The sequence below is a fragment of the Oncorhynchus gorbuscha genome, unplaced genomic scaffold, assembly GCF_021184085.1.
Source record: "Oncorhynchus gorbuscha isolate QuinsamMale2020 ecotype Even-year unplaced genomic scaffold, OgorEven_v1.0 Un_scaffold_759, whole genome shotgun sequence".
NCBI lineage: Eukaryota > Metazoa > Chordata > Actinopteri > Salmoniformes > Salmonidae > Oncorhynchus > Oncorhynchus gorbuscha.
In genome coordinates, this window is record NW_025745797.1 from 258,986 (window position 1) to 274,320 (window position 15,335).

At 46.3% G+C, this 15,335-nt stretch overlaps 1 protein-coding gene across 2 annotated transcripts in view; it reads right to left on the reverse strand.

The window, feature by feature from the left end:
• LOC124020069 (prickle-like protein 1) overlaps positions 1–15,335 on the reverse strand; it is a 72,929-nt gene that overhangs the window by 1,786 nt on the left and 55,808 nt on the right. For both annotated transcript variants that reach the window (XM_046335482.1, XM_046335481.1), the window contains exons 3-7: positions 9,904–10,017; positions 8,283–8,420; positions 3,195–3,398; positions 1,289–1,475; positions 168–1,121 (exon numbers count right to left, since the gene is read on the reverse strand). In XM_046335482.1, coding sequence (XP_046191438.1) covers positions 168–1,121; positions 1,289–1,475; positions 3,195–3,398; positions 8,283–8,420; positions 9,904–10,017 — 1,597 coding nt within the window. The remainder of the gene's footprint in view (positions 1–167; positions 1,122–1,288; positions 1,476–3,194; positions 3,399–8,282; positions 8,421–9,903; positions 10,018–15,335) is intronic.

Genomic DNA, 15,335 nt, shown 5'->3' on the forward strand with positions numbered 1-15,335 from the left:
TGTTTAATGGCTTTTCATACTATTTTTTACTGTTCCATGTAAATCTCCATTATTACACTGGAATTAATAACTGATCGCCGACTACCTTCACCAGACTACTTTCACCAGAAGTTCACCAAACACTGTTTTACAGTGAACAAAGAAGCGCATGTGATATGAACTCTTACCAGTGATGTTAGAGAGGGCTAGAGAGTCCATGGAGTCTCCGACACTATGCTCAGTCTTCCTCAGCTCGTCTGTGATACACTCCAGAGAGTCTTCACACCACTCCCTGGGGTCCAGCATCCATAACCCTGCTCCCCCAGCGCTAACCCTCTGGTCCATCAGCCCCTGGTCCAGCTCCAGATCATGGATCTTTCTGGCACTAGCAGGGCCCGGATGGCTTCCGTAAGCCGAATCCCCAAGCCCGTCTTGGGACTGTGCCCAGTACATCTCAGGCAGGTGCTTCTTACTGACCAGCCCATCCTGGGACTGGGCCCAGTACATCTCAGGCAGGTGACTGTGGCTCTGGTTCGTGGGACTGGTGGTGGTGGAGATGGAGGCTGGTTTAGTCTCAGGCTTCAGCCAGGGTTCGGCTGACCTACTGGTGCCGGGTTCCTCTGAAGGCTGCGTCTGGAACACCCCGGCGCGGTCCCCGAACTTGAGCAGGAGCTGTGTCATATAGTCCTCGTGTTCGGCCCACTCCTCTGGATCCTCCGGAGCGTCCTCTCGGTCCCTCCAGGTGTGCTCCTCAGTGAAGCCCATGTGGGACAGCTTTTGACCCACAATATCAATATCTCTGTCCCCTCTGTCTCCATATAGACTAGAAGTCTTGTTATAGTCAGCCACTGCAACCGGGCTGAAGAGCTGGGACTGTCTCCACTGTTCAGCCACCGGGTGGCTGCTCTTGCCCATGTGACTCTGGCGGGATTCACGAGAGCCGGCGGACTGGAAGACCGAGTCGGAGGAGTCTGAGGCGTAGACATCCTCTCCCAGGCTGCAGGCCTTGGAGCAGTAGATACGGCCCTGCTTGGGAAGGAAGGGACAGCCCAGCAGGGAGCTCTTACACTGGGCACAGCAGAAACACGTGTCTGTAGCGTGCCAGTGGACACCCTCGTAGGTCATCTGGGCATGGTCCACTCCTGGTGGAGGGAGAGAGGAATGGAGGGAAGAGAGGGAGAGGTGGTGAATGTAGAGCAACATCTTTAAAAAGCTTCAGCAACAGGCTACACATTATGTCAACAACTCTTTATTTATTCCAGTAATCGGGCATAGATTGACCACATATGAACCAGAGATATTGACTCACCTATATTCTCCCCGCAGGCTTCACAGTACTCCGCGTACAGAGACTCGAAGCAGCCGCAGCAGTAGGGGCGGCCATCTTTCATGATGTATCGCTGACCGCCGAGCACCGTCTCACACTCGAAACAGGCAAAGTGCTTCATGTGCCAGTGACGCCCCTCGGCCTCCGTGCACTCATCTGAAAAAATTATCTGAGGGGAGGGGGGGATAAACAGACATGTTTATAATAATAATCATAATAAATACTGTCTGCTACTTATAGAATAATTAGGAAACAGACAAACACAAGATGAATTCAACTTCAGTTACTAATTGTGCAATAAGCTTATTCTGCTAAATGACTTAAATGTAAATGGTCATGTCATGACGTTGGCCTGTGGGTAAGGTTTATGACCCCCCCCCATAAACACCTTTCTCCCTTCCCTCTCTCTTGACTCTACAGAGGGACTCTTGAATAGCCTTTGTTAAACAGAGATTCTGGGAACATCAGGTGGGGGGAAATTAACCATATTTTGGTCATCCAACCAGTTGAACGTATGCATTGGTACTTAATGAATATGATGTCAGTTCGGTTGTCATCTGAGACATTCTCATCAATGATAGGATGACATAAATGATACAGTGGAAGTCTACACGTTATAGTTATCAGATTCACATGGAATTGTTGTGCAATTTAAATGTTTGAATATAAAATTATTGGTGAAAAGATTAAATGTAATTTTAGCTTCCAAATGAGAGATTTGTGTTTTCATAAGGTAAGGGCTCTGCTTAATCAGTGGCCTGCCCCTGTGAAGAGACATGGGCTATAAACTATGAAACACACCCTTCTCCCTCCACTATATAAAAGCCCTTGACGAAAATGTAACCTCCTGTTCCGGATACATTAGGATGACGGTCCGATGTCAGAGGGTTCAGATAATAACTACAGAACGAAGCCAACCTCAGCGTGAGCTTTGGTTGCGAATGGTATGAACTTTGAACTCTTATTCACTTCAGCAGTGATACCTCCTAGCCGTCGAGTTAGCAACATTCGCTGCAAACGTGGGCTAGGAAAGAACAGACAGAGTATCCCATGTACCACACAACGACGGTACTACAACGTATCCAATTTACCACCAGAGTCATTCTTCAAAGGATGTCAAAGGCAACACGGCCTTCCATCTACCACCAACCTACCGAAGCGCAGCTCAGAGTAAATATTCATTGCATTTTCCTTTTCAAAATGGACGGTAATTTAGAATGCATAAGATTCTGTATTTATGATAGAGTAGCTGCCTACGGCCCGACAGAGACATCGCTTCTCCCTTTGTTCTTCAGTCTTCCCGCTCTTTCACTCAAACCCAGCCCCCTTTTCTTTGGGTAACCAGATGTCATATCTGTTCCGTCCGCAAAGGACGTTTTCCTTCATGACATAATTTGTAATTTATTATGTGTACATGTAAATCTGTGTGATTAGTTAGGTATTTAGTAAATACATATTTAAACCCAATTTTGTATTGCTGATTCAACTTGTTAGCCAGGGTTCGTGAAGAAGAATTTACAACTTTCAGATGAGACTGAAATAAGGTGACGATTAATATTGACTGCTATTGATATGAAATTTCGTTGTGCCCCGACTTTCTAGTTAATTACATTTACCTGATTACCTAATTTGAATTACAGAGAAAGGATTTTATAGAATAGCATGTCATATCACTTAATTCGGCATAGCCAAAGACACGACAGTCACATCGCTTCAGTAGGCTACTGTCTATCTCCAGCGTTTAATGAGCAGACTGACTAAAGCCTAACTACTGTACTGTATGTTGAAAAAAAAGTCTGCCATTGTTTCAAGCCAACACTTCAATGTTTCATGTCTACAATGAGTTAACCTCATCACAGGTTATTGATCACACACACAGTGATCTCACCTCATCGCAGGCTGAGCATCGTGGTTTCAGCAGCTCAGCGTGGTGTCGTCCACAGTGGATCTTTCCATCCTGGTGGAAGTAGATAAGGTCTACCAGCAGCTCCTGACACGTGGCGCACGCAAAGCATGCTGGGTGCCAGCACGGCCCCGGACCCGCCCGCGATGCAAAGATGGCCATCTCTCCTCCACTAATGCCCTCACCACACTGGGGATAAAACAACATGTTTTCAACAATGGGGTATCAGTCCACACAAAACACCAAGGAATGAGTCAATTGTTATGGTGTTTGTGTCCTTGTGTCTGTGTTGTTTTGTTCTGTACATGTTTAAGTAAAACCAAACACTATAATAGAGTCTCATCCCTTCAGATTGTATGATTCCAGAAAGCTCACCAGAGCATGTCTGAACATACAGTCATCAGTCTTTAAATAACTACTGCCAGACCTGGGTTCAAATACTATTAGAAATCTTTCAAATACTTTAATTGCTTGCTTTAACCTGCCTAGAGTGACAGATGGGCAGTGGTCCCATTGTGCTAGGCTAGCTCAATCAAGCCAGGCTAAAGTATTTGAAATGATTTCAAATACTATTTGAACCCAGGTGTGAGCACTAGGACCACAGGACACCCCAGCTGTTGTCCATTATTACCAAGCCACCATCGGCCTTGGAAACTGGGGTGTCGTGTGTCCCCTACAGCAATCAAAACTACAGCTATGGGCAAAGCTACGCCGCTTTGTGAGTCTCTCTCTCGCTCTTTCTATCGCTGTCTGTCTGTCGCTCTCTCTCTCTCTATGTCTTTCTGTCTATGTCTCTCTCTCTTTCTATCTCTGTCTATGTCTCTCTCTCTCTCTCTCTCTCTCTCTCTCTCTCTCTCTCTCTCTCTCTCTCTCTGTCTCTGTCTCTGTCTCTGTCTCTGTTTGTACCGGTAGTATTCCAACATGCCAGTACTCAGTCACTCAAACCAGCCATGCCTTTACAACATGCCAGTCACTAGTCTAATAGGATGTGGTCACTAGTCTAATATGATGTGGTCACTAGTCTAATAGGATGTGGTCACTAGTCTAATAGGATGTGGTCACTAGTCTAATAGGATGTGGTCACTAGTCTAATAGGATGTGGTCACTAGTCTAATAGGATGTGGTCACTAGTCTAATAGGATGTGGTCACTAGTCTAATATGATGTGGTCACTAGTCTAATAGGATATGATGTGTTCACTAGTCTAATAGGATGTGGTCACTAGTCTAATAGGATGTGTTCACTAGTCTAATAGGATGTGGTCACTAGTCTAATAGGATGTGGTCACTAGTCTAATAGGATATGATGTGTTCACTAGTCTAATAGGATGTGGTCACTAGTCTAATAGGATGTGGTCACTAGTCTAATAGGATGTGGTCACTAGTCTAATAGGATGTGGTCACTAGTCTAATAGGATGTGGTCACTAGTCTAATAGGATGTGGTCACTAGTCTAATAGGATGTGGTCACTAGTCTAATAGGATGTGGTCACTAGTCTAATAGGATGTGGTCACTAGTCTAATAGGATGTGGTCACTAGTCTAATAGGATGTGGTCACTAGTCTAATAGGATGTGGTCACTAGTCTAATAGGATGTGGTCACTAGTCTAATAGGATGTGGTCACTAGTCTAATAGGATGTGGTCACTAGTCTAATATGATGTGGTCACTAGTCTAATAGGATATGATGTGTTCACTAGTCTAATAGGATGTGGTCACTAGTCTAATAGGATGTGTTCACTAGTCTAATAGAATGTGGTCACTAGTCTAATAGGATGTGGTCACTAGTCTAATAGGATGTGGTCACTAGTCTAATAGGATGTGTTCACTAGTCTTAATAGGATGTGGTCACTAGTCTAATAGGATGTGTTCACTAGTCTAATAGGATGTGGTCACTAGTCTAATAGGATGTGGTCACTAGTCTAATAGGATGTGGTCACTAGTCTAATAGGATATGATGTGTTCACTAGTCTAATATGATATGATGTGTTCACTAGTCTAATAGGATGTGGTCACTAGTCTAATAGGATGTGGTCACTAGTCCACAGTGATCAGAAAGGACTTATGGTATGTGCTTCTAAATTAGTTTTTAAGGCTCTTTAAGATGCCAAACTATGACCATTACATTTCACAAGCTGGAACAAAATCTATTGTACAGCACTAAGTCGTTTTAAACAGGATCTGAAGGCTTTCAACAAGCCAAACTGTGATCAATTCTATTCACAAGCTTTGGCAATATAAACATGTGTTTCCCATGCCATAAAAAGCCCTTTGAATTGAGAGGGAGGGAGAGAGAGAGAGAGAGAGAGAGAGTTTATTGTACAGTCTGTAGAGCACTGGGTTAACGGGTGCCTGCTGACCAGTGGTACAGTAGAAAGAGAGAGTTTATTGTACAGTCTGTAGAGCACTGGGTTAACGGGTGCCTGCTGACCAGTGGTACAGTAGAAAGAGAGAGTTTATTGTACAGTCTGTAGAGCACTGGGTTAACGGGTGCCTGCTGACCAGTGGTACAGTTGAAAGAGAGAGTTTATTGTACAGTCTGTAGAGCACTGGGTTAACGGGTGCCTGCTGACCAGTGGTACAGTTGAAAGAGAGAGTTTATTGTACAGTCTGTAGAGCACTGGGTTAACGGGTGCCTGCTGACCAGTGGTACAGTTGAAAGAGAGAGTTTATTGTACAGTCTGTAGAGCACTGGGTTAACGGGTGCCTGCTGACCAGTGGTACAGTTGAAAGAGAGAGTTTATTGTACAGTCTGTAGAGCACTGGGTTAACGGGTGCCTGCTGACCAGTGGTACAGTAGAAAGAGAGAGTTTATTGTACAGTCTGTAGAGCACTGGGTTAACGGGTGCCTGCTGACCAGTGGTACAGTTGAAAGAGAGAGTTTATTGTACAGTCTGTAGAGCACTGGGTTAACGGGTGCCTGCTGACCAGTGGTACAGTTGAAAGAGAGAGTTTATTGTACAGTCTGTAGAGCACTGGGTTAACGGGTGCCTGCTGACCAGTGGTACAGTTGAGAGAGTTTATTGTACAGTCTGTAGAGCACTGGGTTAACGGGTGCCTGCTGACCAGTGGTACAGTAGAAAGAGAGAGTTTATTGTACAGTCTGTAGAGCACTGGGTTAACGGGTGCCTGCTGACCAGTGGTACAGTTGAAAGAGAGAGTTTATTGTACAGTCTGTAGAGCACTGGGTTAACGGGTGCCTGCTGACCAGTGGTACAGTTGAAAGAGAGAGTTTATTGTACAGTCTGTAGAGCACTGGGTTAACGGGTGCCTGCTGACCAGTGGTACAGTTGAAAGAGAGAGTTTATTGTACAGTCTGTAGAGCACTGGGTTAACGGGTGCCTGCTGACCAGTGGTACAGTTGAAAGAGAGAGTTTATTGTACAGTCTGTAGAGCACTGGGTTAACGGGTGCCTGCTGACCAGTGGTACAGTTGAAAGAGAGAGTTTATTGTACAGTCTGTAGAGCACTGGGTTAACGGGTGCCTGCTGACCAGTGGTACAGTAGAAAAGAGAGTTTATTGTACAGTCTGTAGAGCACTGGGTTAACGGGTGCCTGCTGACCAGTGGTACAGTTGAAAGAGAGAGTTTATTGTACAGTCTGTAGAGCACTGGGTTAACGGGTGCCTGCTGACCAGTGGTACAGTTGAAAGAGAGAGTTTATTGTACAGTCTGTAGAGCACTGGGTTAACGGGTGCCTGCTGACCAGTGGTACAGTAGAAAGAGAGAGTTTATTGTACAGTCTGTAGAGCACTGGGTTAACGGGTGCCTGCTGACCAGTGGTACAGTTGAAAGAGAGAGTTTATTGTACAGTCTGTAGAGCACTGGGTTAACGGGTGCCTGCTGACCAGTGGTACAGTAGAAAGAGAGATTTTATTGTACAGTCTGTAGAGCACTGGGTTAACGGGTGCCTGCTGACCAGTGGTACAGTTGAAGGAGAGAGTTTATTGTACAGTCTGTAGAGCACTGGGTTAACGGGTGCCTGCTGACCAGTGGTACAGTTGAAATGAACGCAACACCTCGTTAACATTTATTTTTGACTGCAGGAAATTGGGCCCATTCTTTTTCCTGGAATAACTTCCACGCTCGGGTTGAGCATGAGCTCCTAATGTCCACACTTCCTCCTCTCTGCTCCCTCTGAGTGGGTTCGTTGTTAATGAGACAGACTCTGCCCTTGATTAAATCCTCACATTATCACTGGAGCTTTAGGGTCCCAAATGGCACCCTATTCCCTACATCGTGCACTACTTCCCTCTGGGCCCTGGTCAAAAGAAGTGCACTATGTAGTGAATAGGATGCCATTTGGGACGCAGACACATTTAAAATAGAACAGAGCGAGGCCAAAGGGGGTCGGTAAGTCTTGAAATAAACAACTAATGTACTGCCCTGTGTTGTTAGCTTGTTGTCATTTCCTGCTCTGCCTACAGGAAGAGCTTCAGGAGGGAGAAGCAGCTCTATATAGGATTGCTGCTCTGCCTACAGGAAGAGCTTCAGGAGGGAGAAGCAGCTCTATATAGGATTGCTGCTCTGCCTACAGGAAGAGCTTCAGGAGGGAGAAGCAGCTCTTTATAGGATTGCTGCTCTGCCGAGCAGGAAGAGCTTCAGGAGGGAGAAGCAGCTCTATATAGGATTGCTGCTCTGCCTAGCAGGAAGAGCTTCAGGAGGGAGAAGCAGCTCTTTATAGGATTGCTGCTCTGCCTACAGGAAGAGCTTCAGGAGGGAGAAGCAGCTCTTCATAGGATTGATATGTAATGAAGAAGGGAGAGCTTCAGGAGGGACAAGCAGCTCTTTATAGGATTGACATGTAATGAAGAAGGGAGAGCTTCAGGAGGGAGAAGCAGCTCTTTATAGGATTGACATGTAATGAAGAAGGGAGAGCTTCAGGAGGGAGAAGCAGCTCTTTATAGGATTGACATGTAATGAAGAAGGGAGAGACATATTTACTGGCTTTAACATCATTTGGGAGAGATTTTCTTACTCGCCTCCCAGACTTGTATCGAAATGTTTTATAAGATATCGATAGAGTTTGTACTCGCAGTGTGGGTGGGTGTGCATGTGTGTGTGTGTATGTGAACGTACATGTTCACAGAGGGTGTGTTGCAGGGCTCGGGGGAGCATCCTGGGGGTTCCTCTCCCCAGAGCCTCTCTCTTTCTCTGGACACTGAACATGTGGAGCTCCCTCTTCTCCTCCTCACTGAGAGAGTGGCAGTACCGTACCTGGGAGGGAGGGAGGGAGGGAGGGAGGGAGGGAGGGAGGGAGGGAGGGAGGAGAGGGAGGGAGAGGGAGAGGGAGAGGGAGAGGGGGAGAGGGGAGAGAGAGGGAGAGAGGGAGGAGGGAGAGAGAGAGAGAGAGAGAGAGAGAGAGAGAGAGAGAGAGAGAGAGAGAGAGAGAGAGAGAGAGAGAGAGAGAGAGAGAGAGAGAGATAACACCAGCTCAGATTTGACCCAACAGATAAAACCTAACTGCTTCCACCACAGATGTATTTTATGGTTATGTTATGGAAGAACACATGTTCTTCCCCTGGAGGCTCACCCCAAGGTTGGCATGAACGTGCACACATCAAGCCTGATGTTTAGAGCAGACAATTACCACACAGATAAATAAAAACGAGCGGAAGACTAACAACCAACAATGGGCTTTGTGGTTCCCTAACACAGCAAACAACACTGATACACAACGAGAGCCCTCGGAGCGCCGCTCTCTAAACATTCTCTGGTGTGTGTGTGTGTGTGCCCTACTTTACGGAGGCCTTGTAAACCACAGCTATGCCTGGAATCTCCCCTTCTCCCCTGCTGCAGTATGCCGCTCTGCTCTGAGCCTGGCAGCAAACATCATAAAGTCACTCAGTCAGACGCTTTATTGTTCCAAGGAACAAACGCCTGCCCACCTACAGGACTGGAGCAGAGCAGTCAAAGATGCCCTCTGTGATAGCCTCACATAGCCCCTCTGCACATCTCCCAGTCTAAACTGTGCTGACTAAAGGCGTGGGTTACAATGTGGGTCCAAGGAGTGCTGGTTTACAATCTAGAAAGACATTACAAGGATCCGGTTGTGTTTAAATGCAGTTATGCACCATATGTTACTATGGCGATCGTAGTAGGCGATGTGAGTGGTTTGTCTTTACTAGAGTACCTCCACTGTGACGAGGTGACATTCTTTAGTTAGCATTAACCTGGCCTGATCCCAGATCAGTGTGGTTAAAGCCGTCTCCGCTGACTATCACTGTCTGGGTGAAGCACATTCAGATCTGGGACCAGCGCCTGTATTCACAAAGAGTGTCTAGGAGTTTGTGAATACCTGATCCGCTTTGTGAATACTAATCTCTCATGGACAGATGTATGTAAATTGAACTGGTACCGTAGAATCTGTTGGAATTGGAATGTGATCTGTGGGATAACGAGCAGCAGTAGGTGTTTCGCAGGTTATTCGGACTAATCACGATTTTGCAGGTGTTAGCATCCTTCGTATTTGGAAGGGGAGGGGACATTCAACCCGTAACTTGCACAGAGAGAGGATGGAGCTCCTCATTCTGGTTCCGTTCCTCATTCTAGCACCTCTTAATTCCTTCTCTTAACACTTATGGACCCAGAACCTAATCAAGCAGCTGACCCATTACCTGAGACTTTAGTTCTGGGTTAACCGAGACTATGTGAATACAGAACTAGTAGATTAACTCTCTTTCCTGGGTTCAGTTCTTACCTCATTGTCATGAGGCGGCAGCTGGTAGAGCAGCTGTCTGATCCTGTGTTTCTCTCCAGGACTGTTGACGTAGGGGACCTTGTCCTCTGGAAGACAGGAGAAATACTGCTGTACCTGGGGACGGAGGGATGGGGGGAATGGTTAGAACAGTCTTAGTTCTGTCATCCTGCAAATCCACCTTCAATCACACATGTTCCTGGTTGGTCTTAATGGTTTAGTAGTTCAGTTGGAGGGGATGCTCACCCTAAAAGACCAGGCATACCTCCAGGATCTGTACTGCCCTGCATCATAAATACCCCACTGGGCTCCAGGACAAGAGCACAATCACAGCTGCTTAAAGAGCTTTGTCCGGGCCAGATCCACCATGATATGCCAACAAAGGCCAGGGTCAGTCAGTCAGTCACAGTCAGTCAGTGGAAAATCACTCGGGTCACAGTTCATACAAGACTGGTGCTTCCGTTGACTGATTGACCATTTTTACAATAGTTATCCCACCAACCAACTACCTTTTCTTGATGAATGTTTCCATCTCTCCACCATGAGTTCATGACTATCTATGAAATATGAAGACCCTGTTTTGCCTCCACAAATTCTAGAGGTGTAGAGAGTGAAGGGCTGGGAAACAAGGAGGACTGGGTGGGGGGGGTTCGGGGGGGGGGTAAGGTTACAAAAACAAGGTATTTGGCTTGGGAGGCCTCCTGTTGATTTCAGACCTTCATTACTTCCATGTGTGCTCATGGTTAATGAGAGGGTGGGGGAGAGATAGAAGGAAGAGCGAGAGAGAGAGAGAGAGAAGAGCTTTTGGGAAAGAGAGAGAGAGCTTTGGGAAAGTGCCACATAGCCTGGAGTCAAAGGCCAGCCCTGTTTGCAGTCGGAGCTGAACTGTAAAGAAAGCAGCCAGTGTTAATGATGCTACAGCCACACAGTCAGCATCACTAGGAAGGAGGAATAAAACAATCTCAACCACTCTAGCCCCACAGGCTAACAGGCCACAGTAACGATCTGCTGAGGTTGCATGTTACTGCACTAACTGAAACAGGATGTGAACATGTATTTATAATAGCTTGTACACTCTTAGAACCCTTTTAGGTTCTACACAGCACCTTGGTTTCTTCGGCTGTCCCCGTAGGATGATCTTTTGAAGAACCCTTTTGAGTTCCATGTAGAACCCTCTTCTACATGGAACTCGAAAAAGTTCAAACTGGAACCGAAAAAGTTTCTTCTAAGGATGGAACCTACCTGGAACCAAAAGGGGTTCTCCCATGGGGGCAGCTGTAGAACTGTTTTAGAACCTTTTTTTGTAAGAATGTATAGCTGATGCCACATTGGGATTTAATAGACTTCCGGCGCTGACAGAGATGGCCGCCTCGCTTCCCATTCCTAGGAAACTATGCAGTATTTTGTTTTTTTTTACGTGTTATTTCTTACATTGGTACGCCAGGTAATCTTAGGTTTCATTACATACAGTCGGGAGGATAAGAGCAACGTCAACTCAACATCATTACGACCAGGAATACGACTTTCCCGAAGCGGATCCTGTGTTTTGCCCACCACCCAGGACAATGGATCGCATCCCAGCCGGCGAACCTAAACGTCACCGTAAAAGGGGCAAACGAAGCGGTCTTCTGGTCAGGCTCCGGAGATGGGCAGATCGCGCACCACTCCCTAGCATACTACTCGCCAATGTCCAGTCTCTTGACAACAAGGTTGATGAAATCTGAGAAAGGGTAGCACTCCAGAGAGACATCAGAGACTGTAATGTTCTTTGCTTCACGGAAACATGGCTCACTCGAGTGACGCTATCGGAGTCGGTGCAGCCAGCTGGTTTCTTCACACATCGCGCTGACAGAAACAAGCATCTTTCTGGTAAGAAGAGGGGCGGATGGGTATTCATTATGATTAACGAGATGTGGTGTGATCATAACAACATACAGGAACTCAAGTCCTTCTGTTCACCTGACTTAGAATTCCTCACAATCAAATGTCGACCGCATTTTCTACCAAGAGAATTCTCTTCGATTATAATGACAGCCATATATATTCCCCCCCAAGCAGACACATCGATGGCCCTGAACTAACTTTATTTGACTCTATGTAAACTGGAAACCACATATCCTGAGGCTGAATTCATTGTTGCTGGGGATTTTAACAAGGCTAATCTGGAGAACAAGACTCCCTAAATTCTGTCAGCATATCGATTGTGCAACCAGGGCTGGTAAATCACTGGATCAACTTCCGCAACGCATATAAGGCCCTCCCCCACCCTCCTTCCAGAAAAGCTGACCACGACTCTATTTTGTTGCTTCCAGCCTATAGACAGAAACTAAAACAGGAAGCTCCCGCGCTCAGGTCTGTTCAACGCTGGTCCAACCAATCTGATTCCACGCTTCAAGACTGCTTCGATCACGTGGATTGGGATATATGTTCCGCATTGCGTCCAACAACAACATTGACGAATACGCTGATTCGGTGAGCGAGTTCATTAGAAAGTGCATCAGCAATGTCGTACCCACAGCAGCTATTAAAACATTCCCAAACCAGAAACTGTGGATTGATGGTAGCATTCGCGCGAAACTGAAAGCGCGAACCAGTGCTTTTAACCAGGGCAAGGTGACCGGAAACATGACCGAATACAAACAGTGTAGCTATTCCCTCCGCAAGGCAATCAAACAAGCTAAGCGTCAGTATAGAGACAAAGTAGAGTTGCAATTCAACGGCTCAGACACAAGAGGTATGTGGCAGGGTCTACAGTCAATCACGGATTACAAAAAGAAAACCAGCCCCGTCGCGGGCCAGGTTGTCTTGCTTCCAGACAGACTAAATAACTTCTTTGCTCGCTTGAGGACAATACAGTGCCACTAACACGGCCCGCTACCAAAACCTGCGGACTCTCCTTCACTGCAGCCGAAGTGAGTAAAACATTTAAACGTGTTAACCCTCGCAAGGCTGCAGGCCCAGACGGCATCCCAAGCTGCGTTCTCAGAGCATGTGCAGACCAGCTGGCTGGTGTGTTTACGGACATATTCAATCAATCCTTATCCCAGTCTGCTTCAAGACATGCTTCAAGAGGTCCACCATTGTTCCTGTTCCCAAGAAAGCTAAACGACTACCGCCCGTAGCACTCACTTCCGTCATCATGAAGTTCTTTGAGAGACTAGTCAAGGACCATATCACCTCCACCCTACCTGACACCCTAGACCCACTCCAATTTGCTTACCGCCCCAATAGGTCCACAGAAGACGCAATCTCAACCACACTGCACACTGCCCTAACCCATCTGGACAAGAGGAGTACATACGTGAGAATGCTGTTCATCGACTACAGCTCATTTAAACACCACAGTACCCTCCAAACTCGTCATCAAGCTCGAGGCCCTGGGTCTCGACCCCGCCCTGTGCAACTGGGTCCTGGACTTCCTGACGGGCCGCCCCCAGGTGGTGAGGGTAGGTAACAACATCTGGGAGGAGGTGAGGGCCCTCGGAGTGTGGTGTCAGGAAAATAAACTCACACTCAACGTCAACAAAACAAAGGAGATGATCGTGGACTTCAGGAAACAGCAGAGGGAGCACCCCCCTATCCACATCGTCGGGACAGTAGTGGAGAGGCTAGTAAGTTTTAAGTTCCTCGGCGTACACATCACGGACAAACTGAATTGGTCCACCCACACAGACAGCGTTGTGAAGAAGGCTCAGCAGCGCCTCTTCAACCTCAGGAGGCTGAAGAAATTTGGCTTGTCACCAAAAGCACTCACAAACTTTTACAGATGCATAATCGAGAGCATCCTGTCGGGCTGTATCACCGCCTGATACGGCAACTGCTCCGCCCACAACCGTAAGGCTCTCCAGAGGGTAGTGAGGTCTGCACAACGCATCACCGGGGGCAAACTACCTGCCCTCCAGGACACCTACACCACCCGATGTCACAGGAAGGCCATAAAGATCATCAAGGACAACAACCACCCGAGCCACTGCCTGTTCACCCCGCTATCATCCAGAAGGCGAGGTCAGTACAGGTGCATCAAAGCAGGGTCCAAGAGACTGAAAAACAGCTTCTATCTCAAGGCCATCAGACTGTTAAACAGCCACTACTAACATTGAGTGGCTGCTGCCAACATACTGACTCAACTCCAGCCACTTTAATAATGGAAATTGATGTAAAAATGTATCACTAGCCACTTTAAACAATGCCTCTTAATATAATGTTTACATACCCTACATTACTCATCTCATATGTATATACTGTACTCTATACCATCTACTGCATCTTGCCATCTGTATGTAATACATGTATCACTAGCCACTTTAAACTATGCCACTTAGTTTACATACCCTACATTACTCATCTCATATGTATATACTGTACTCGATACCATCTACTGCATCTTGCCTATGCCGCTCTGTACCATCACTCATTCATATATCTTTATGTACCTATTCTTCATCCCTTTACACTTGTGTGTATAAGGTAGTTGTTATGGAATTGTTTGGTTAGATTACTCGTTGGTTATTACTGCATTGTCAGAACTAGAAGCACAAGCATTTCGCCACAATCGCTTTAACATCTGCTAACCATGTGTATGTGACAAATATAATTTGATTTGATTTGATTTAAAGGCGACTGGTTTTAACAGAGAAAATAGAGGGAAGCAACTGAGACAACAACATTCCAGCAAAAACAAGAGGTAATAGTACGGTAGTACTATGAACCCCTAAACCATGGGATGTATAGTCTAGCCCTAGACTGACTCACTCTGAAACAGAACTCTAAACCATGGGATGTATAGCCTAGCCCTAGACTGACTCACTCTGAAACAGAACTCTAAACCATGGGATGTATAGTCTATCCCTAGACTGACTCACTCTGAAACAGAACTCTAAACCATGGGATGTATAGTCTAGCCCTAGACTGACTCACTCTGAAACAGAACTCTAAACCATGGGATGTATAGTCTAGCCCTAGACTGACTCACTCTGAAACAGAACTCTAAACCATGGGATGTATAGTCTAGCCCTAGACTGACTCACTCTGAAACAGAACTCTAAACCATGGGATGTATAGTCTAGCCCTAGACTGACTCACTCTGAAACAGAACTCTAAACCATGGGATGTATAGATCCCTAGACTGACTCACTCTGAAACAGAACTCTAAACCATGGGATGTATAGTCTATCCCTAGACTGACTCTAGACTCACTCTGAAACAGAACTCTAAACCATGGGATGTATAGTCTAGCCCTAGACTGACTCACTCTGAAACAGAACTCTAAACCATGGGATGTATAGTCTAGCCCTAGACTGACTCACTCTGAAACAGAACTCTAAATCATGGGATGTATAGCCTAGCCCTAGACTGACTCACTCTGAAACAGAACTCTAAACCATGGGATGTATAGTCTATCCCTAGACTGACTCACTCTGAAACAGAACTCTAAA